At 41.7% G+C, this 23,975-nt stretch overlaps 3 protein-coding genes across 3 annotated transcripts in view; all 3 read left to right on the forward strand.

Moving 5' to 3' along the window:
• Positions 1-3,100, forward strand: part of T265_00675 (hypothetical protein) — a gene marked incomplete at both ends in the record, with an annotated part of 7,338 nt that extends 4,238 nt beyond the window's left edge. The window contains 2 exons of the mRNA XM_009164503.1: positions 1,041-1,229; positions 2,984-3,100. Of these exons, the coding sequence (XP_009162767.1) occupies positions 1,041-1,229; positions 2,984-3,100 (306 nt within the window). The remainder of the gene's footprint in view (positions 1-1,040; positions 1,230-2,983) is intronic.
• A 461-nt stretch (positions 3,101-3,561) lies between these two features.
• T265_00676 (hypothetical protein) lies at positions 3,562-21,150 on the forward strand (the record flags this gene model as incomplete). Its single annotated transcript, XM_009164504.1, has 10 exons — positions 3,562-3,606; positions 4,038-4,260; positions 4,298-4,722; positions 4,758-4,973; positions 11,630-11,761; positions 13,766-13,884; positions 13,944-14,163; positions 16,011-16,274; positions 18,622-18,762; positions 20,956-21,150. 10 exons carry the CDS (start codon positions 3,562-3,564, stop codon positions 21,148-21,150), a joined length of 1,980 nt encoding a protein of 659 aa, XP_009162768.1.
• Positions 21,151-21,179: 29 nt separating this feature from the next.
• T265_00677 (hypothetical protein) overlaps positions 21,180-23,975 on the forward strand; it is a gene marked incomplete at both ends in the record, with an annotated part of 6,409 nt that continues 3,613 nt past the window's right edge. Inside the window, 2 exons of the mRNA XM_009164505.1 lie at positions 21,180-21,236; positions 23,428-23,469. Coding sequence (XP_009162769.1) covers positions 21,180-21,236; positions 23,428-23,469 — 99 coding nt within the window. The remainder of the gene's footprint in view (positions 21,237-23,427; positions 23,470-23,975) is intronic.

Consider the following 23,975-nt stretch of genomic DNA (forward strand, 5'->3'; position numbering starts at 1 on the left):
CACTGCTGATGATTCCCAATAAGGATGAAACAGCTGTACAGTGCTTCTCGGCTTTTCAGCATAGGTTGGCTTCACTTACAGGACGAAATCCCACAAAAATCCCAGTGTTGAACACTGATGCCACACAGTTATTGACAGTGATGACGATAATCACAGTGACAATTCTTGTTTTCTTCCGTGACGATCGGTAGGTCCAGGCGCAGTTTCGTCGAACTCACTCAGCTTCCGTAGATGACAGTTCGGCGATTGGGCCCCAAAATTAGTGACCCAGAGGTATGCGGTTCAAGGTCAACCCAGTCTCTGGACTGCACCTGTCTAGGCGTGATCTTAGTCTCCCTGGTTCTATTGGGTTACACGATAGGGTGTGGTGCAACAGCTATTTCTGTTTTTTAATCACTATTGACTCGGTCGCTCTCAAATAAATTCTTATACTGCCCACGCACTGTGTTCTCTTTCCTATGTTTTCCCCTATATGTGATTCAGAGGGATATGTGTTCACTTTCATCTGCCAACAAATTAGGCGAAAGATTCATCCCGTAACAATAAACTCGTTCCCCATGACTTTTGGGTATTTACATCCTGACAAGTCAATCGTCCGCTTTTCAATTTTTTTTTTATAAAAGGTGTTTATTCGCCGCTTATATAGCTATAGGCCTGTTGACTGTATACCTTTTGTGTTATTGAATCTTGTGACGAACTAATTTATCCGACTAATTTACGCTATTGATTATTTCGTCCAATTGACAGACCTGCGAGCGCGAATTCACACGTTGTTCTTCGAGCTAAGCCATGGTGGTGCAAATCGATATATTTTCTCATGATGATGATCACGTTCTGGAGGAACGTGAAGCCAATAACTGCCAAATCTTGTTATATGCATTCAACTTGTCAGTCAGTGTTGTCGAACCCTGATTCAGTCAGGCTGCTATGTGTGTTCTAACGTTGCAACTGAAGCTTCTGAAAGGAATGTGAAAGATTAGTTAAGCAGACGTGGGGCGTGCAGTGGTTAACTCAACACCCTTAGTGACAGTAAACATTAGGGGGTTTGGCGAATCTTTGGATTGGGTGTGCGAATTTTCTTCGAAAATTCATGTGTAACAGATATCTGCAGAATGGATATAATTGTAGCTGCACTTATGGATCCGAAAAAGGATGGAGTCATCCAACGACTACAAAGAAAATGTAATTTCACGCATGAGAGCCATCTCGCTCCAGCTATACTTCGCCTTGTAAGTGGCGAGATGGCATGTCAGAAACCGAGGCCTCTTCATCAAACCATAGCTGGCTTTCGGAGATGGCAAAAGAAGTTTTAACGAACACCCGTCAAGCAAGAGTCAGCGAATGAGTTAGGAACTTTTAACGACATTAGGATTTTGGAGGAATGACCAAAAATTATGATAATGTGAAGCATACACGAAAAACAGGGACTGTTTGCGCATTGCATTCGCCAATCATTCGCTATCATTGCTCTCACTGTGGCATAGCTCTTGATGTGAAGGATGCTGAGTACCAAACGACAGTATGAAATATAGTCCTTAATACCCACTTGAAATGAACCATGTGGAAGGAGGATCCCTGGGATCCTTAGACGCTTCTCTGACTGCGCCTTTACAAAGCAACATTTGTTTGAGTAAAGTGGCAACGAAGGCATCAGATGTGCGATGATTCAGATATAGTCTAATAGTAACAATGCGGCAAAAGCTAATAAAAGCACAGTTTATTTTATAACAACAGAGATGATTTCCCATGGCTCGCTTTAAGGACTGAGTCGAGGACGATGAAGAACAATGGGAAGAAACCTTAGTACTTTTCGTTCGACATTTTTAACTAAGTATACAAGTTATTTTCCTTGCCATAGAGCCAGGTTATCAATATCCTTCCTGCACGTCTCTAGCTTGACTTACCGCTATTTGGACGTGTAGCCCAACGTTGGCCACCTACACCAGAGGAATTTGCTTTGGTCAACACCAAACACTGGATTATCTTTCTTTGCCCACAAAATATGTGAATTTTCTTTAATATCTTATGAAAGACCAAATCTCGGTGAGCTAACGAGTTGTTTCGTCCGCTGCCAATATGCTGAAAAACAAACAAGCGTGGGTGAAATATCTTGGGTGATCAGCTACTTAATGTTGTGCATATCTGGCCAAGTGTGTCCGAAAATACGCCGCAGAAATTGGCTTGGAGGTCGTTGTGACGAAAAGACGAAAAACTTTGGGTGAACTTTTACACCTTTATGGTGCATTATTCGTGATAATTTAATCTTCGGTGGTCTTAGTTCCAAGCCAAATATGCTCTGTTTTGTACTGATTCACGGGTCATCAAAGAATTCCAACAAAATACAGAGAAAATGAATGGTTATTTTAGAATATTGTATGCTCCATTTTCAGACTCTCAGATTCAGAATCACTGTATTGCCATCGTTTTTCCGGTGATCTAACATGCGTTCAGTTCGGTAGGATGCGGAAACTCTGATAATAAATCTACAAAGACCATAGCCTATAGCTTGAACAGCACTTTTGAAGGATACATCCTTTTACTGCAGGATTATTTACTTGTTCTTTCGATTAAATGTTGATCAAGATGCCTTGAACTTTCCAGTTTAAAAGGAAAATTACGTTGTCATTTTGGGAACTTGTAATCAAAGCCTACAAAATACTATGGGCCTTTTCTTGTGTTATTCATGTAAAATTCTAATCCTCTTGAGAGAAGTACTCTATCCTTCTCATGGTGCTCATTCTTTTTTAAGATATTTTGGTAAACAAAGTACTCCAAACTTGACATCACTCTCGTGTAACGTAAGCACTGTTAAACTTGGATTCCAATACGGCAACACGTACACGTTTATTGAGGCACTTTGGAGCAGCTCATGACTGGACATCAAGAATGATTGCACAATTTGGCCAAAAGCGGTATTAATGAGTTTGGTGAACCGGATTTGGCACTATTCGTTGTACAGAACTGTTCGTGGTGAAGAACTTAGCGAAATACGCTCATTTGCAAATCAGTTTGGGTTTTTGGGGAACTCACCTGGAACCCAGCTCAATCCCTCGATCGTGTTGTTTTTGAGAAGCTAAATGTGCCGCACCAGGCCGCCTGACGTTTCCGTTCGCACGATATTCGAGATATCGCAATTCACGCATGGACGTAATATACTAGTCATAAGAGTGCTAAAAATTCTTTCAAGCCCACAGACACGCATGGACGTAATATACTACTCATAAGGGTGCTAAAAATTCTTTCGAGCCCACAATCGAATTCGCCCTTCCTGGGGCACATCATGTAAGCGCAGTCCCCGAACTTCCATTAACCTTACGCGCTACTTAATGTGCTGCACCAGGCTGCCCTATGTTTTATTCAGTACGATATTTGATATATCGCGATACTGACATGGCACTTTTACAAACTAATTTCCATTCGCAAAGTATTGGTTTTGGTGGTGTTGACAAGCTGCCAGATGAACAACTCGATGAACTATTATTCGCACACCAACACTTTGAGATAACAATTATCACCAACTACCATCACAAACAAAAACAGTGGGGGAACTGAAGCAAGAAAATGCAGCATTTAGTCCTTACCGTGTCGAAAAGACCTGGCTTTCGTGTTTGTTTTGACGAGACGGCTGATTTGTGATCCTAGTATCAACACGCCGAAAGAACAACAGTGAAATCTCTCCACACAGTAAGGAATTTTCAGAACCAGCACCATTAAACCAAGGCTTTAGAAAGCAAAGTGACCAGAATTCATCACCCAAACACATATTTCTATTCCATTTCGATGTACTCTCGTAAATTCCGAATGCACCCCAAAGGTTGTTCATCATTTGCTTTAAACAAATCTCCCCGTTCTAATCGACAGTGACGTAAAGGTCGTAGGAAAGTAGGTGAAACTTTGATTTTCATGTGGAAGTATACTGCCTTAATTACTTAGCGTTGATTGTAGTTGCTGTGGAAAATACTCTGGTTTGCAGAAACAAGGTTTGGAGAGTTGCAATCAACTACCACCAATTTTTTTCGCAACGCTTGACAACGCAGGTTTCTTTCGCCGGTCGCGAGTGGCGCTTTGTCCCGGAACAACTGGTTGCAATGGTCTTGAAAAACTTGGTGTCAATCGTTGAGTCATCTGTGACTTCCAAAAGTCAAGCGGTTGTCATCGGGGTTCCAGACTTCTATGATGAAAGAGAACAACAGGCGATGTTGGATGCCGCACGCATTGCGAAATTGTCAAATGTAACACTGTTAGATGCGACAACTGCTAGTAAGTTGGAAATATTTCTCGTATACTGCCTGTTTAGTCGGACTATTTTATACGCATGGACCGAATCTGCTGCCCGACGAGGGAATGCCTCCTAAAAAGGTTGCGTTTATCAATGTGGGGCATAAGAGCACGCAAGTATCTATTTGTGCATTCACAAAATCAAGAATGAAGATCTTGGGCTCTGCTTCAGACCCACAACTGGGAGGGAGAGATTTTGACCGCGTATTAAACATCCGACTACAGCAACAATTCGCTAACACTTGGAAGGTAATTATACTTGTACTCATTTGCCACAAATTTCAGTCGGGCAAAGCAACCCCATTGATTTTATACAGGTTGAGGAAAGAAGCCGAATTGTTAAAGATAAGAATGACTTCCAGTGCGGCAGAAATATCCGTTTTATTGGAACGACTGCTACATGGAAATGATCTCAAATTCCGTATATGTCGTGCTCAATTTGAAGTAAGTCTTGTTTATAACCCAAGCTTACTAAATAGGGACTTTTGGGCGATTTGCGGAACCGCTTCCGGGGCTTGTTTGAAGAATGTATTCGGAGAAGTACCATTAATGTTAAGGAGCTTAGTGCAGTAGAACTGATTGGTGGAGGTTTTCGTGTTCACGCCATACAGCAGGTGGTTCATTTTGTGTTCAGACAAATGGGACACCCCATTGTGAATGGAGACGAGGCCGTTGCCAGAGGATGTGCACTCTACGTAAGTTCTCACCAAAAATTTCACCATTCGTCCTCGTCATACCCTTACTCAACTTCCTCATCATCGCAATCATCGGCCACGATTATCACATGACTATCATCTGAAAGGGCACAAATGGTACAAATTTTTGTTTGCCTAATCTGCAGTGTTGAGTAGTGTTTTGTAGCCGTTAGTAATTGAGGTAAAGCTATCCAAAGGAACACACAATTTTGGATGTAAGCAAACAAAATAAAGGCTCTATGGGAGTTTAATCAGCACTCAGATCGGGTCCCATCACTTCACATACAGCCAATAAAGTTGGCGCCTTTCGCATTTATGGTAACTCGAACGTCAGTGTATACATATATATGTAGACGAGCTTCTGGAAACAAAAAAATTAAACCGCGCAACGACACTCATATTGCAGAATCCGTATATGATACTGCGTGTGACAATCCGACAGCGACATAAACCTGAAGAATAAGATCGAGAGACGGACATGCAGGATTTTGTTGTAAACCACAAGCGGGTCTGAACATTGTGACGTGACGAGCGCTGCTTTCAGGGGCTGCTTGCTTATCATTTGTTAACTCTACCAGTTTCATTCTTCAGGTACTTTCACTCCTAGCATAATACTAAACGTATTCGTTTATTGTATCGTACCATTGCTCACTGAACAGTGAACCAGCGTACCTTTAAGATAAACTAAATAGACTGTTCCCATTTCATTAAGGGTTGAGGACTTATGAATTGTTGGGCAAATACATATGTGGAAATTGAAAGAAATTACCTCACTCCAGTTCTTTAAACAATCTCAGTACACCAGTTTTAGACAAGGCTGATCCAGGTGAGGCATGTAAGTACGTATGCCTTTAAACATGGTTTAACTGGGGAGATATAGACCCTTCCGAACAGGCTGTATCCAGCATTGTAATGCACCTTGTTGTAATCACATACCCACAATGTTTTGGAATGTGATGTTCGACTTTACCTATTGATGCCAGTCATGTGTTTTCTCAATTAATACGGAGTTCAGATTCAGTGCTCAATCGTTGTTTTGCAATGAATTGGAAAAGGTGGCCTAGCAGCTCGACAAACTGTATTCTTAGTTTTCACGTCCAAGTGCCAATCAACTCGGATCCTTCCAGATCCCCAAAACTCGAGGTGATGTCTACCGACCATTGGATAATGGAGGTTTATCAAGCATTTTATAATGACGTTTAATATAAGTTGCAACAGATTCATTCCACTAAAGCTGTCAGCGCGCCTAGAAGAGTCAAAGCTTCTGATCAAGGCGCATGCACTAGTCATTTACTACTCTCCCAGAATGATAAAAATCAATCGGGAAAATCATGCTGTCTTATCACAACTACGTTCCGACAATACTCGAGTCAAACTGATGTATACCCATAAAGTTTCACATCACTATCGAGTTAAACCCTAGTTTTGAAGACAATATATACTACGGGTGGTTGATAAAGAAATTTTGACATGCAAGAACTTTTGTCTTTTGATTCAATGCTTTTGAATATTGAGATTCCTAATACGGAAACTTTGAGTCGCGCGTAGTTTGGATGATCCCGTATATCGAAATGACACGAAGTTAAGCAGTCATACAAGAAGTCTCAATTGTTCATGTTCATGGCGTCAACACGTCCGCAAATCTGTCGCTCACCAGCACAGCGCAGCATCAAGTTTCGCACACCAAACAGCGGCGAGCAGAATGCTGGCTGATTAGTTTGGGTTACGGTCGTCACTTCCGAAGACAGTTTTCTTATTCTGATTGGCGTTGAGCAAATCGTGAGAGAACAGATCAGGGGCATACTCAGCAAAAGGGGCACGAACACGCATGGGCAAGCAGGTCAGCTGCGCAGATTTCCACACAGGCACATTCTAATACCCCCTGTGGGATGGGACGGCCTTTGCGGCATGGTGAGCGGCAGGTACAGATGAGCGAAACGGGTGGAGCTTAAAAATACACGGGCGGGGAAGCAGATGATTGGGGGCATTATCGTGACGTCAATTTAGATTCAGCATGCAGTACGTGGCGTAAATACATACAGACACTTCCCCACTACTGTCCTACCTAATTCAAGGATGCGCAAATCTTCGACAACTCAAGCAATAGAGTGAGAAAATCCTCAACAGCCTGGGTTTATACGCACCACTTACCAGTTTTCGATAAAATTATTGGCATAATCAGGAGACGGCGTAGTCCGGTATCCTCCAAGCTTTCAACAGTATGCAATGTCTGGCAGGAACACACTGTGCATGCAGAGACTTCCTAGTTAGACAGCTTGCCTTGCTGAGATGCAGAGCTGTGATGGACGCGCAGACCAACAAGCGAATCCATGCGCTCTGTAAGCCTCCTGTGTTGAGGCGCAAGTATCAAGAAACCGTTCTGAAATGGGCTGTCAGCAACAGACTATGAACACTGCTGTGATTGGTCTGCGTTAAACCAGTAAAATCCCGTGCAATGAACTATTCGGTGGATAAAATGGTTTTTGTCTAAACTTCAGAAGATTCACCTTCAAAGAAGGATCCAAATATTAAAAAAACTGTGACATACCTTGTTAAAAAATAGAAATAACTAGGAACGTTTCCTTCGAATCTTCCTCGGATGGAGGCTTTCATTGAAGAGACAGTAGCGAATTATGCGGACCTTTCAAAATGGTCCAATAGAGAAGAATTAACATTTGTTTCTAGATTTAGAAAATTAAAGTTTACGCAGAAATGAGATAAGATGTGCGATACTGTTTTGTTTTGCTACTAGGGTTTCATAAAAAACACCCATGAGAACACTTCAAATAATGCGTTCATACTTGGAATAAAAACTTCGCTGCGGCCGATATCGTGAGGTTAGCAGCTGTAAATTTCTTGTTTCACAAGCTCCTGATGTCCGTACTCCGGTTTGCTACAAAAAGTAAGCGAAAATTGAGGAAAGAACATATAACTTGACAAGAACGTCGGTACCGAACTAACGAAATTCAACTGAATGAATCAAGTACTAGTGTTCTAGTCCACATGTTTAAACATTCAGTATGCTCCCGATAAAATGAGTCTGTCAGCATCCCAGGTTGAAATTGAGTCCTTTAGGTTCAGGGAAGAATGTGTCTGATTTACTTCATAGATTCCTGATTGCTTTCATTCGGATCGTATGTGAGTCGTTCCCAGAAACTTCGGATGACTCCTTTGAATGCAACTTGCAACTGAGTAGTAAGGACATAAATTCATACCATACCAACCGCAGCTTGATGAAATCAGCCAAGATACCTGATTTGCTTCACATATTAGGTCGGATCAGCGAGGTTTTTCCACAGTTCACGGTTTCTACTTTTTATGGGTGACTTGCATTCTGTCCCATTCAGTTTGTGTGAAATTCAGGACTAGAAGTTACTGTCGCGGTTCTTTGCATAATATCATGAATTGGTTTAACAGAAATGCCCGACATAGTTTGTGGTTTCCTGAGATTGAAAACTAACCAATTACTTTTTTTATAACTTGTCCTCAGATTTGTTGTTGTGTATTATATTGCGCAGCTTGTTTTTTCATCCAGCTCATCATTTTTTACCATCTTAGCGTCCCAGCAAAAGTACTTAAAACATATCCTGAAGTTTTCTATCCCGTGAACTTTTCATTGCGCTCAAATGATGAAAATAAAATATTTATTTTTAAAATTTTTACCTACCCATTGTAAGACCAACTCTACTAGTAACGTAACCGTTTTTTGTATGCCAGCTTTGAAGTACGTCAAAATCTCATGCCTTTACTGTAGTTTGACATACAGGTTGATTTCTTCTCGCAACTCGTGTACAATTCACGCCAGATACCTAAGTGCTTGACATGCGTATCTTAGCCTCTAAGTTATGCAATCAATGAATGACGCTGATTTTTTTCACTTCCAAATTTTGATGATTGACTGAATTAAACCATGTAACCTACTGGAACTTATGAGGTACGGATGTATCAGATTTCAACATTCGTGTTGATGGTGTTTTGTCTCAAGGCCTAACTTTCATTCCAGTCTTCTAGGCCCCCGTCATCAGTAAAAGCTCATTTACAATATGAAATCTAATTCCGTAATTAATGCTTTACAGTGATTTACGTCAATTAGCAAAGTGCTCTTAAATTCGAAACGCCCAGTGGTCTCCTGGTTTGAAACCAGTACCAATATCCCGAAATAGTATCACCGTTACACTGGTAGCTAGTTTGAGCTAATCGGCTGAGTTGTGGACCTGAGTTCCGCAGTTTGTCCCCAGTCGTGGGGACATTACCGTAGGGGTGTCCCCAAAACTATCCACAAACTGTCCACCAATAGGTTGTCATTCTCGGTGAAGAGGTCAACATCTGGCGAAATACATTTGTTCGATTTGCAACCACTCAGTGCGAGTAAATTTGTCGGCAATAAACCGGTACACTTCTCTGCTTATATGCTAACAAAATGCGGCTAAAATGAAGATGAGACAATACAATACTTCAATCCTGTCTCACTTATGTTTTGATTCTAATCTCGGTTTAAGTAATCACAAAGGCCTGCATTTGGTTTTCCACTCAAGCCTTGATGTTGTCGGCAAATTTATCTGAACGGCTGAAAGCTTTTAATGACGATCAAAACAAGCGATCCATAAACCGATTGGATCGGTTCGACGAGGAAAATATCAACTCAACAACGCTCTGGTTGCTTCAAAATCCAGGGCTTTATACAGCAAACTTTTACTCTGTAATGCCAGTGTGTAATCGGATAAGCAGGATATGAATCAAAAATTTCATAATAACCGTACTTCTTTCGTTAGGCTCCTTTCTATCTGTTATCTAGAAGGACTGTTGCTTCATCCTCAGGGTCTTCGGGAGCGTCGCCTATTTCCCAGTTTGCAGACGGCAAATGAAGAAGTTTGTTCTGAGGCGTTATTTTCCTCGCTCGAACAAATGTGCCAGCATCTTTCTCATTCTGCAGTCTGTTTGTGGCTATCTGCCATTCCGCTATTATAGCCGAATCGGTCTTCGCTGAATGCTGGGGTAACTGGAAATGAAAAAGATAATCTACAGACCTAATGAAATGGTTTTTCCAGATCAGGACTGAACAAAACATGTATCTGTTTGTTATGGACACCCGCCATTTGTCCTTTTCACTACTGGCTGAAGACCCCGTATTCCGGCGTTAGCGATCACTACCAGAAGATCGTAGTTGGTCGTTGTTTTTCTCCGAGTCGGGCAATTCTGCGCCCTTTTTTCTCCCTGTGAATGAAACCGGGGTTGCTCTGGGGCACAACTAGCAAACCCGTTAGCAGAAAGGGTTTGAAATTATCACCTTGTTTTGAAGTGGCCTGAAGTTTCCAGGGGCAATTCTGGCCCTTTTTTCTCCCTGTGAATGAAACCGGGGTTGCTCTGGGGCACAACTAGCAAACCCGTTAGCAGAAAGGGTTTGAAATTATCACCTTGTTTTGAAGTGGCCTGAAGTTTCCAGGGGTTTTTGACGGATCAGTCATCTTCTAATTGGTAAAAGTCAGTGGTTCGATGGCTGTTCCAGTTAACAGACTTACGCCAACAAGTACGTCAGTGCCGTGCAGTCAGCAACTCAGCGGTGACGCAGAGTAAGTGGCTTTTCGAAACAAAGCCTCTAGCATTGTATGCAGAGAGAAATGTTTTCAAAATGGATTCTCGAAACAATGAAAACGCTCAAGGGCATTCTGGTGTTAAGAAGGGTATTCAGTTAATCAAGCAGAGCACATCTAACAAAATTCCTTGGAATTTCAAACCGGCAACCTCTCAGCTAGTACTTTGAACACTCGAGCTTCCAGTCACGAGCAGCAGATAAGCATTATAATTAACTCGCGCTAGTTCACGATACAGGGTTACTAACCCTTTAAACGCGGAAATCACATCGTGCAGCCACGTGTTGATTGACGACTTCTCAGCTGACAGCTTCTCGGCTTGTGGGACTATTTTTCCTCTGAGCTACTTGTGAAAGGGAGAACGCCCTTCAGTGAAGAGTTCTTTGTTAGTTGTGTGGTTTCAAGCCCTTAGACACGAGAAGTGGGTATTATCAACCGTCCTTTGAACTTTCCTGAAAGATGTTTGAATACTAAGGAACAAACCTTGCAAAGGGATTCCGTAATTCCCGTACTGACCTTACATTAGATGCGGGGGTAGTGCTCTGACACTTGATTAGACACCACTTGCATGTTTCATCAGTAGTAAACATTCCTGCACTTGCAGGCTGACGATAGTGCGACGAAATGTTGTGATTTTTAGTAGCGCTATATCCTGTGTAGCTTCTAGTTAATGAGGCTAATTCCCTTCCATCCGTGGCCGAACAGTTAAGTGTTCAAACAACTAGCCGGGAAGTCGCGGCTTTGAAATTGCTTCGAGATGCGCACCACCGATAATCTCCCGTAACGAAGAAGCAATTGTACAATGCACCTAGGAATCTATGGTTAGGTTGGCTCCACTCACAGAACGAAATCTCCGATGAGGCATGTTAGTTCCCAAAGGCTTCGCTTTAGGCAAAACGGAAGCAACTGTACACATATGATAGGACAAATGGACCCTAAGGGGTCAAATAATGCACCCAGAGATTTCATTCGTTTGGTATCATAATTTGCATTTTCGTGATATCCGGCGCAATTAGCTGCCCTTCTTAGAGCAGTCTCAGTTAACCTGTTTCATCCTTCTTGCAGGCTGGAATGATTTCACCTGGAGTGGGGACACATGGCCTGGAGGCTATTCAAAGTCCCCAAATCAAACGAAGCTTTAAAGACTGCAATCCTGGCTACAGTGAAGGAGACTTCTGTGGGTTCTGGCAAACTGAGGTACGTTTTGGTCCAACTTAGCTGACAACAAAAAGGTCGTGATAGAAGGAGGCCAGACATAGTTAATTCACCATAACATAAGGAGAAGAAAGCACAAATATTTAGTGGCATAGGAAAAAAAGCATTTGTCCGCCACGAAGGTTTGTTAACTAGTTCATATATACTGCTTAGTTTTGGATTAGCCTGGATACTCCTCCAAAACCGATCTCCTGCAGGCAGCTAATGTGAGAGGGAGGGCATCACAGAACGCTATTGTAGTTAAAACGACGAATTCTACATTTAACAGTAAAAAACCTAGTGAGCTTTGACACCAGGAGCACACAGACTTAGTTTTCTATTTGATGGACAGAGAATGGGGTATTCAATAGGGATTAGCAGAGATTCTGTTGGATTTATACTCAACTAGGACAAAAAACTAATGAAGTTAATGAATTAGAGGAAGCATTTAACCCTGTGGTAATGCATGCAAACGTGGAATTATTTTTGACAAACACGAAGCTAGGTATTTTTTGTGAATATTCCGTCCTGTATTGAAGTCAATCAATGCTGAAAAGTCTAGAATCACTGTACGGCTGTTTCATCCCTATTGGGAATCATCAGCAGTGCGCATCTCAGGACACTCCGGAGAGACTCAAACCGTTCGGGCACGAGCGGCTGATCAACTCACACTTAAACAGGATGTAGAGTCAGTCTTCCTTCAATCCACATCACGCGGTCACGCTTGTTGACTGGCTATTCGAGCAATGATTACTCAGGTGGAAGATTCACTCATCGGGTGAAACTTATTCTGTCACTGAGCTACTCATAGGTTGTTTGCGGTGTAAGGAGATTTCGGTTTTTCCCGGAGATTTCACTCTGTAAGTAAAGTCCTGTACTATTGCGAGTTAACCGCACTGCTGATCATCCGCTCGTGACCGAACGGTTAAGTGTCCAAAAAACTAGCTGGGAGGTCGTGAGTTCGAGTATCTCCTGAGTTTCCTGAGATGTGCACTCCTGATGATTTCCAGTAAGGATGGAACAGCTGTACAGTGCTTCTCGATTTTTCAGCATAGATTGACTTTACTTACGGTACGGAATCTCCAGACAAAAAAAACTAAATCTCCTCACACTACCAACAAATTTAATTCAGCTGAATACCTGTTATGCTTTGGAGAAACCCATTTAGAGATATACCGTGATGAACCGTTTGCTCATTTAGTTCTGTCTTATTTGCTCTCGTAGTTTCTGCCATCAAGCATTTTTCATCCTGGATCAAGCGCAATTAGGCTGTGCGAACTTGAGTATGTCATTGTTTCTAGTATTAAGTAACAAAAGTTTTTCCTGTTAGTAAGAAACTCTAGTGACAATAAACGAAGCGGATTTCGTTCATCAAGAGGCCATGATTTCACCTTTTTTGGCCAAAAGTTGTGTCCAGGTCCAACCTAAACTAATTCGCAAGAGATTACGTGGGTGAACCCTCATAGCCAAACAGAGCACGTCCTTCTGAAATGTGGCTAACTTTGAAGCCCTTTCCGTAAGTGGTTGCACATTGGTTCCATTTTTACATTTTTACTGTTACGCGGAGCTTTGGTGCAGGCGAATCCGTAACGAGGATCGTGGGTGACTCCTTACAGCCATACAGATCACGTCCTTCTGAAATGTGGTTAACTTTGAAGCCGTTTCCGCAAGTGGTTGCACACTGGTTCCATTTTTACTTTTTTACTGTTACGCAGAGCTTTGGTGCAGGCGAATCCATAACGAGCCATATGAAAAGGAGTTTCCGGCCGTGCAACAGAGAATTCTTTTGAAGAACATATCCAGCACCAAAAGCTACGTTGGTTAGCCTATGTATCACCGTTTTCCAGGTATTGCCTGACGGTCGTCTGCCAAAGTGCGGTTATCTGTGCCCAATTTAGAGTAGCGGAAGCACTGAGGTGTAAAACACTTGGCTTGGTAGAAGGTTGCCGAAGAGATTACGAAAAGTTTGGGTGCTGTCGGTGCTACTCGTCGCGTGATCTTCACTAGGCCTGGTTGGAGTCGCTCCAAGATATGGCTGTGAATCGATATCAGTGGCGTTTTTCTTTTCACTTTCTCTCCGGGCTGCCTGAACGAGTGTTTGGAGGTTTAGATACCTTGGAATTATTGTATTAGGCTAGAACTAAGCCCCAACCCTGTCCACTTTTATTCTTTTCTTCACAAAAAGGCTTTCAAATAAATCGTGGTTGCACGGCAGCGAAGCATCAATGGTGACCATTGGTTTCATCCTGTCGACGATGCTGATGACACAGAGCCACGGAAATTTCATTCTAAGTTTACGCGCTTATGTTTGGTCAATGTCAGACAAAAAACCATGTTGTACTCTCCGTGCATCTCACGATAATCATGGAATTTCGAAACCGTCCGAAACTACTATCAAATTACAAGTAGTTCAATAAGAATAAATAACTCACTTTGGTGGCCAACCGACAAGCCGATCAGCATGATGTGCACCCCGTTTTGACGTACGAAGGGTGCTAAACCACATGTAAGTGTCAAATAACAACGATTCTTCAATGTACACCACCGACTTTCGCCCCCACCCAAAGGTGGAATTCGAGAATGACAACAGGATTTTGCCCCAGAAAGAGGCTAGATCTAAGTCTTTTTTGCAGTGCGCTCGCCGGTGTAACGGTGATGCTACTGATAGGGAGGCGCGCGAGTAGTATGTGTTGTTCGTGGAATTTCGCTTTGCGTCTTTTGAAAAGGGGCATATGTTGCGGAACTCGTGGAGTCACTTTGTAACATTTGCTTGCATTTGAGCGAGGAATGAATGGAATCAATGAACCTTCAGGAAAGTTCAAGAAGGCGCGTTCAGAAGACGGATATCCAGTTTTCGTAAATACAAATAAGAGTTTTGCTTCCCTGTCCAACGGTCTGTAACCGGTCAGTTGGCATTTCCTAATAAATGACACCGTGACGAAGGCCTTTTTCCTTTCACTGGTAGCATCCAAGGTGTCAACTGTCGGACACAATCGGGGAGAAGAATGATTATTTCACACATTCATACTACTGTATGTAGAAATAGTGAGTCGCTACTTGTGTCGGACAAACATTTCTAAACTGCCGGAAAACCCCTTCAGTTATCCATTCGTTTCGTTGTACCGTGTTTGCCAAGTGTGACGTATATGACCTAATGGTCTTTTGACTGATTATCACGAGAATAACTGCGATCGGTTGCTTTTCGTACCATCGTAATATTGAATTTTCTATAGCTGAATTGCGTTTGCAAGTGGAATTCATCTGGAAAAAATACAGGAATGCTGACCTCCTGATGGAGTATAAAACACTCGTCTAAGTGGGACATATTAGGAAAGTCTGTATTCATTCAGAAGGAACTAAGAATTGAGGAGTTTCATGCCTCCCTGGTCATTTTAGATTAACAGTGATTCGCGTTTAGGCTTTTGTTGATTTGCGAGCGTAATACCATAACAGGAAAAGTTGCACTACACTTGAAAGCTCCTCTAAAAAGACTGGAGGAAATAAAGGCACAAGTTTACGGCCACCATCACGATATTTGGAATCAACTGGTTACTTGTCACTCGGTTACATATTACGTGCATATTATATTTGACACAAACGTATCGAATAATTCTGGGCATTCGAAGGCATATGTGAAAGAACCCTCGTAGAACGCATAGCTCAGATCCATGGAAGCTCAATCATTTTGGAAAACATCTGCTATCGGCGAACGCACTGAAAAGAGTTCAGCTGAAGCGGGGTCTTCAGCAAGTTGCTGGTAGCGTTCGTTCATCAACTCCAACCACCCTGTTTCCCCAAAATGAAGAAGTGACTTTCGAACATATGGATTTGTCCGCTGATTCTAAAAAAAAGATTTGAATGTTTCATCAGCCTCCTTGCGAATATCCAGCCTTCAGCATTCGGGTAGCCCGGCAAACTGGAATCAGCCTTATCATATCCAACGCACAAGAAACAAGAATGATCACACGCTTAAGGCAGGGGAATAGTTCTGTTGATTGTAGGGATCATGGGTCAAGGATGTCAACTGCATGCTCTTGTGTTATTATTTCCCGAAGCGAATCCGAACATATATTTTGAAATCCATACTGAAAGTAAACAGTTTCCCTAGTTTCATGTCGTAACCTGTGATTTGCAAATGCAGAATCACCTTCTACAGCACGTCATTCAGGTGAGTCTCAATACTCTGGGTCTTTTGCCTCAGTTTTACCATACCATTGTTCTAAGTACCGAAGTTCATGTCTTGTCGCTATAGGACGAACTTGCAGAACTAGACACGTACGAACGCACAAGACAAGACGTTGAAAATTTGAAAGAATCTTATTGGTTTGAACCGAACGTGCATGTGGTGAATGGTACGCACGAAGGAGACGAACCGACGGGAGATCATTCAGATCTGCCAAGGAGGCAACCGTGTTTTGATACTGAAAAGCGCACGGTAGTAGGATTCCACGAGGAACAATTGTGCCGTATTGGAGGCATGATCCAAGTTAATGAACATCGGGGGGAACCAGCACAAGTAAGTCCCAATTTTTATAACTGCGTGATCTCTCCAATCCAGATATTTTCCAAAATGCACCATACAGAATGCATTTAGCTTTAACGAAACTATTTATCAATTTTAACATCGTCGTTGTCTTCGTCAACAGCACTATGGCCGGCACCTCATCAACGATAGACAACTATGTAGGATACCTGTGCTTTGTTATGCGTTTTAATAACACCAATGCTTACTTCCATTAGTTTAGAACAAAAGCAAACAGTATGCTACTATTTTTGTTTAAAATGAGACAATTAAAAACAGGTGGTCAGGCTTCGTGCAGTTTGGTCACATAAAACCAATTTCCAACACTAGGAAGCTCTCTGTGGATGCAACTCGGCCGATTGAGTCTAACTTCAGCCCGGGAGTTTTCATGGTGGTTGGTAACGCCTTAAGGATTCTAAGGAGCTCAATGGATGAGTCTAATTTGTTTACTCCGAACTATTCGAGGAATTTATCCCAAATTTTCCCGGAGACACCAGCGATTCTACCTTTCCCTCTCTGATACGACAAGTCGCCAAATACTTGGGAAAATGAAGTATCAATACCAAGTAGTACTGTTGCGCGCGCATCCCATCATCATCCGACGAACTCCACAAGCATGGACGTTTAATTATTGTCATGAAGGCTATCATAATTTGTGATGTTTAAGGCGAGGGCCCCGTTCAAATCACCCGTCTCTGACCGGACGTTAACCGGAGTAAACTGTTTAGTAGACAGTTGAGTTGGGTCTGTCTCTGGATTTCATCCGGTCTGTCAAACGTATGTGATGAATACGATGTTTGCATCGATCTTCTGACAGATGTATATTAACGTGTACTGAAGCGCCATCCTATACGGTGGACGAATACTTATCAAGATACATTCTTTTTTTCTGAAATTCGACTCGTCTGTGTTCATTTTGGGGCTGACAAATTATAACCTCAAGACTGTGACTAGGAATCTGTGGTCTAATCAAAATCCCTGCAAGGTGAACATGTGTACGTCCGGATTCACATAAATCGAATCCTGCGGTGCACCATCAATCAGCCCACATTCTTGTTAGCCAAGCGTACGAAAATAAAGTTACTGAGCATCAATATTCAGGGCTTACGCCATCGGTGTCGCACAACAAAACACCTACCATAGATTGCATCCAGGACTATTACGATGTACCCGTTTTGTGATTTAAAAAGAACAAACAAAAAACGGTATATCCTCTAAACAGTCTAAACTTCAAAGACGTATTTATCGTCACGTTGGAACCTTATTGTTATCTACGATGACAAGCGAAGAGTTCTCAATAACAATCGGATACAGATAGATGTCCCCGTTATTATCTGCCATGACTGATTTGTTAGGTTCATTCGAATGCTTAGTATGACGGACAAACTATAACTTCTCAATTGTTCAGTTTAGTGCTCGGCTAGCTATGTATCACTTTGAGTATTCTCGTCAGTGTATCCCATTCTCAGCTACCAATCAATTTTCGAAAACATTGACTACATTTATAAACATGATGTAAAAAATATTTAAGAATAGTAGTAACGGGAAATTTTCCGATAACAACAAAGTAGCAGAAGTTTGGATATGGCATTTTCCCTGTAAATTTACCGTTTTAAGCTAGTGTTTGAAGGGCGAGAGAATACAAACGGTTTGTTTCAGCAATCAGACATCGCTGTGTAGCCTGAAGTCATTTTGGCTTCAGGCCATGTGAATACGTTCTGCTATATCAGTTACCAAGTACTGATCTAGAAATTCGAAGCTCAGCTGATCGAGTTGAGCACGCTCAAGGGCTGCAAGGATTTGGCCTGTGGTCACTAGGATCAATCCTAGAAACGAGACCTTAAAAGTGGGAATTCGTTTAAAATACACCAGTACCATTAATTATTACATCTTTGGAGAGTATAGGACATAAACCACCAGTGACACATGAGCACCAGCATTTGCTTGCCCCGGATGATAAAATCACTTTCTGGTACTAAAACGGAGAGAGAACAGTTAAATCTGCGATTACGTGTTCACCAACGTAAACTGAGCAAAGTAGTTACGGGCGCAAACCCGATTCGGATCGAGGTTATTAGATTACTTCTATCTTTAACATCATTAAATCTAACACAGCTTACCTCAGAGGGCAAGCATTACAGTGCACACCCAGAAAGTGTACCAAAGATTACCAGTAATCCCTCATATTTCATTGTATTTCTGCAGACCTGCTAAAAACAGAGATCCCCAAGCAAAAACGAATCACATCATATTGTTCACACAGATCCAGTTGACTAACAAATCACCCGAAAAATATATATCCTCAGATGAAGTTTTTCATTCCTTGTTTGATAATCGTTAGCGTGCATCTCATTATGTTCTACAAACTGCTCTGGCACTGGAGACTTCCATTCGTTTCAAACAACAGCATGCTTTGCAACAGCCTCTTTTCCAGGATTTTTTACCTTTACACCCAAAGCAGAACCTGTCACTCTTCGTTAATGTGACTTGAGAGCACCAAGGGCAACGATGGCTCTTCTTGGAATTTTGAGATTGACATACCTGCTGCTTTCTAATGTTAAGTTATCCATCCGTTTTTCTAATAGTATGAAAATTTTTGTAAGACTCTCAGATGTTAGACAAGGAGAGCTGTCCTGTTTGGTGGATGTTACTACTCAAAGATTCACCATGGAACCAGTTAAAGCTAACCACTTCTGAGGACCAAAATCTGCTAGGGTTATCTCTTCTTTGAATGCCTTGCATCTTGAAGGTTATTGGATTCTCCCTATGAATGTAATTATCTTATCAACTTCACTGTCACCCGGATTGCTCATTGAATGTCATTTTCACCGATTTTCATCAGATATCTTCAACTTATTTACTAGTAAAAACATAATGAATGGAGCAAAAACATGGGCTCAGTATGCAAGCCACACAAAGAAAAAGAGGCACGAGTCCCACAGTTTTTTTTCCAATGTGGATAGGGATCGACATACAGCTCTTACACCGACCGAGGCCCACTGATCAGGACAATGCAGAACATTATATTCGCCACCGAAATAAAGGAATGCTCTCGAGTAAGATCAGGACAGAATGGGTGCTTTCTGTAGTTCCATTGAGTACTTACTACAAGACAGGTCAAAACCTACTACATCCCCAAATTTGTTTGTGGTCACTGGATATCTGTTTTGCCGCATGCCACGACAAATATGTACCTAGTTTCGCTATGATCCGCTCCACCCTTCTGTAGCCTTTCGGTGGGGACGTCGAATGTTGCCGATACGCGGTGTGGCACAGCAATTTTTTACTTAGTCAATTATTGCTATTCATCGATTGCTAACCAGAAGCTCTCTCCTCTGAATTTCAGCGATTTTTCAGACCCCTGTCGCTCTTTGCAGGATCTGTTGCAACTTTAACGGTAAGATGATACTTCAGTAGCTCAAGTTCCGACGGTAATACTTGAGACATATAGGCAGCTAGTTTGTTTTTTTTTCAAAAGTTTACCGCGGGAGATGATGATATGGCCATATTATCTGTCGGAAATAACGAATCCAACGGGGAATGCTAGTGTCCATTTATTGCAGTGATCAATAGCCGTAGTTCAACCCGGAATGTGAATCATTCTACACATTGATAGGCGTAACTCCGTCCGACAGGAGGGCAGCGGAACGACAACTAAAGTAAAAAAATGTTTAAGGTGAAAACTTAAAAATAAAAAGGTATGAAGCAACGCAAAATAGCCGCGGACTTGGGTGGTAAACCAGCGAGCACCAGAAGTCCCGTGGCTGAACAATATCGATAACCAAAAAACCCAAACCAGGACGGTCCAAGTCTTGGGACTTGACAGTTGAATGGCCGTGCAAGTCGCTCTTATTTTGGTGCCATTAATTCACAAAACTACTCTCAAAGGTTGAACCTAGTCACATCTTCCATACTTCTTAGAACTGTTAAACATAGTGGTTAAGTGCTGCCAAACTGAACATTTGGATCAGTCGAAATGGCTAGGCTTATCAGTCCTGACCAAACGTTATTTGATATGCGGATTAGTGTCGATACCAGTGGTCTGCATTTAAAAACTCGCCCACTTTTTCTCCAACTAAAATTATACGTCATTTTTTATTGATTCCTCCTTCACAAACGTAAGGGTTCTGTGATAAACAACATATTTGATTGTGGGTTACAAAAGTGTGGCACACAGACAGTCAGAAGAAGTAACGTTCTAAGTGATAAAACAGTTGAAAAATCACCGGACTGGAAGAACACCAGAACTCGAATGTGACCAATGTAATAATTCTTCTATTTCATGACCCCACGCTTTTCAGACGTAGAATTTTGCTATCATCCCCTGTAGTTCTTCTTGTCTTGCTTATTTTCTGGCCTGCTCATTTATTTCTATCGAAGATTCTTCCTTTTTCCGTGTTGATTTCTAGGATTCGTTAGTAAAACCTCTGAGAGAAACAGTTCTAGGAGGCTGAAATTTGTCGTACTGGATTTTGTCAATATGATGGGTGTAAATAGTTCAGTCTGTGTTCAAGTAACACCTCCGTGTGCTTAACAATCTGTCCACTAAAATAATGAGTGAATATACCCTTATAGTTCTACCCTGATCAAGCTCAGAACACCTCACTACTGAAAGCAAGCTTTGACAGCTAACCTTGGCTGGCCTGATTCTCTTGGTGAATTAAGAAGAATTAAGAAGGAAACTACTCACAAGGTTGCTGAAAACTCTTCAAAAGCCCACGACCGGTTTCGCCCTTCTTGGGGCTCATCAGGTAGGCGCAGTCCCCGAGTTTCCGTCAACCTTATGATCTACTTGAACCCAAATTGCACTGTTTTCGAGAAGGGCGAAACCGGTGCAAATCAATTTGGTTTTCACGGGAGACTCAATTGAATCTCTCGTTTATCATGTTCTCCAGCTGAATGTGCTGCACACAGGCCGCCCCAGGATTCAGTTCGCACGATATTCGACATATCGAAGTATATCTCTTTTCATAAAGCAAACTACTCACAAGCTTGCTGAAAACTCTTTGACAGCCCACGACCGGTTTCGCCCTTCTTGGGGCTGAATTAAGAAGAATTAAGGAGAAGAAGAAGAAGTAACAAGAACATTGTCAGTATTGGCATGAAATTCAACAAATGTCTTACAGAATTAATGGGGAATTACCATTTTTTAAGTTGCAAGCATATGTTTGACTGAGCCATTGTTTTGTGGATTGCCGGTGCCGCTATTACAAAAAATATCGAATTCCACTCGACAAGTCCTCCAGATTATCGTCACCCGCTAAATCCAAAACATATTCAAGAGTGATGCACTGAATTATAGTCTTTTGTGCAAATTCTGCTAGGGTGGCAATGGTTTGAAGGACTTTCGTCAACCGCTAATAAGTCTTAAAAGAAAGCACCTCAGTAATTGCCATGGATAAGTAAGCGAAGTTCACATATGTTGAGTCTCCTGGCTGCGCTTGAAATGACTTCGACAAGTACGGGCTCCCGGTATCCTCAATTGGCTGCGAATAAAGTTGTTAAAGTTACTGAAGTGACAATTCGACTTTGTAAAAAAGCAATCCGCCTGGAGTAAGAAGCAGCGATTCGGGTGGAATATCGAAACCAAAAAATCTGATTTTACCGTTTTCATTTCCTTCAGGAAAGCACGAAGTTCATCGTTTTCCTCCGGATTGGTTTTGCATTGTGGCTTATAACTGTCACAAGAGGATAGCTTAGATTTCCAAACAGAACTCCCACATTACAATAGTGATACAAGCAGCATCGTCACATCACCGGTCACTTTACCAGCGCGCGTCCTTAACTGGGTGGAACTCGGTAAAAACTCTGAGGATTGTATTAGGATCCTGACACGTCGTTGGAGAAATAACCCCCAATAGATCTTCGACAAATACACACATTTGCATACTAATTTGTTTCTGATGGAATACTTACTTGAAACCTATCTAAATCTCTCGTTCATCATGGTTTCAGCAAATAGTATGCATTACGTCTATACAGTGTATTGAGATATCTTGAATATCGTACCAACTGAAGCATGAGGCGGCCTTGTGTCACACATTCCGTAGATTGGTTATGTCATAAATGAACGTTTTAGCTGGGTTCCAGGCGTGCCTTACAACAGAAACAAACTGATATACAAATGGGTGTTTATCGGAATCTGTCCAATTTATGTTTGAGTAGAACATGTTGACGAAAACGCAGTGACCGAACTTAACTAATGAGCCCGAAGAATTACAAAACTGGTCGTGGGATGTCGAAGAATTTTCAGCAACCTAATGAGTAGTGTATTACGTCTCTAGTAAACGTCCGTTACAATCAGTGGTAACGGAACGTATAGTAACTCAACTGGAATCCACTCCTCCAATTCGGTCGACATGTTGTCCAGCTTTTAGGGATTATACCACAGTTGCTTAGTTTCCAACAAGGATTTTTAAAAATTAAAGCTAATCGGTTCTCTAATGGGATTGCTTTCATAGTTCCATAGGTCCAGGAGGGCAGAACAAGAGACGTAGATATGACGGTTGCTCATGATGAGGATAATAACAGAAAATAAGAAGGATCAAGGAATGACAAGCCCACATGAATGTTTATCGACCCGGCTTTCACATATCGCAGACATTTGATTAGAAATTGTATTCTGAAGCAACTAATACGCGTTCAGACAGCAAGCTGGCTACATTTTTGCGTGATCAAGAGAAAATAGTGCATACTCTGAGCTTCTGGCAATATAGTACCCCAAATAATGGACTTTAAGCCACAGAGTTTTTAACCATTATGTTAAAAACAAGGATGCTCCTATCAAAATGCTATGTCATTTGTGGTGACTTCAAAAACAGAGCGTGTGCTATGATCCCAAATTTTTGTACGCACCTCATATTGAAGAACGACCTTTTATATGTAATGAGGGTATTTCACGGTCTGAGATATACACTTCCAGGATAAACGTTCGTAGGATAGAATCTTCCGCTAGGTTCGTAAAATCCGCAGTGCTCCAAAATCCCAATGGCAATGACAGCAACAACAAAGATACAAGTGCATTTATTGATTCCTGGTTTTAGAGCGACATGGTTTGAAGGATGAAAGTCATATTGAAACGCAGCCTCTTTACTATTCTTCCACATATTAATGACATGTATTTTCTTTCTCTCATGCTGCATTTTAGGACCCCGCCGTTCCAAAAGCACATTTTTCATCTTCGACAAACGTAAGTATTTCAAAGCCATTACAAATAAATCTCTATATTTTGGGTTCATTTTGGCTTTGTTCGGTGAAGCATTTGAAGAAGTTCATACGTTATTCTGTGTGTTGACCATTCAACTGCATTTGTTTGGGATACACGTCGAGCATGTTCCCGTCGTGTGATTGAAGAATCAACAATTGTAAACTGAAATTGCTAATTCGATTTTTGATTTTTACTTGCTTAACGGGCTGAAATTTTATGTTGGTTGAGCAAAAACTTTTGTGACCCAGCATCTTTGAAATCCCGAAAATTGTCAAGCTCCCATTCAGCATGCTGCCTAGTCCATCCAGTCACTTATGGAGGTTAAGCGTTTCAAGCTAGTAGTATTCTCAAACAGTACTTTAATTGAAATTTATGAAGAGGAGTAGTATTCATGATATCTTCGACCAAACACAAGGACCCTCGAAAATGTGTTAACCTCAAAGTCTCTAGCACCTGAACTGTACTCGTACCCAGATGGATTTAGTCTC

The sequence above is a fragment of the Opisthorchis viverrini genome (genome assembly GCF_000715545.1).
Source record: "Opisthorchis viverrini unplaced genomic scaffold opera_v5_6, whole genome shotgun sequence".
Classification (NCBI taxonomy): domain Eukaryota; kingdom Metazoa; phylum Platyhelminthes; class Trematoda; order Opisthorchiida; family Opisthorchiidae; genus Opisthorchis; species Opisthorchis viverrini.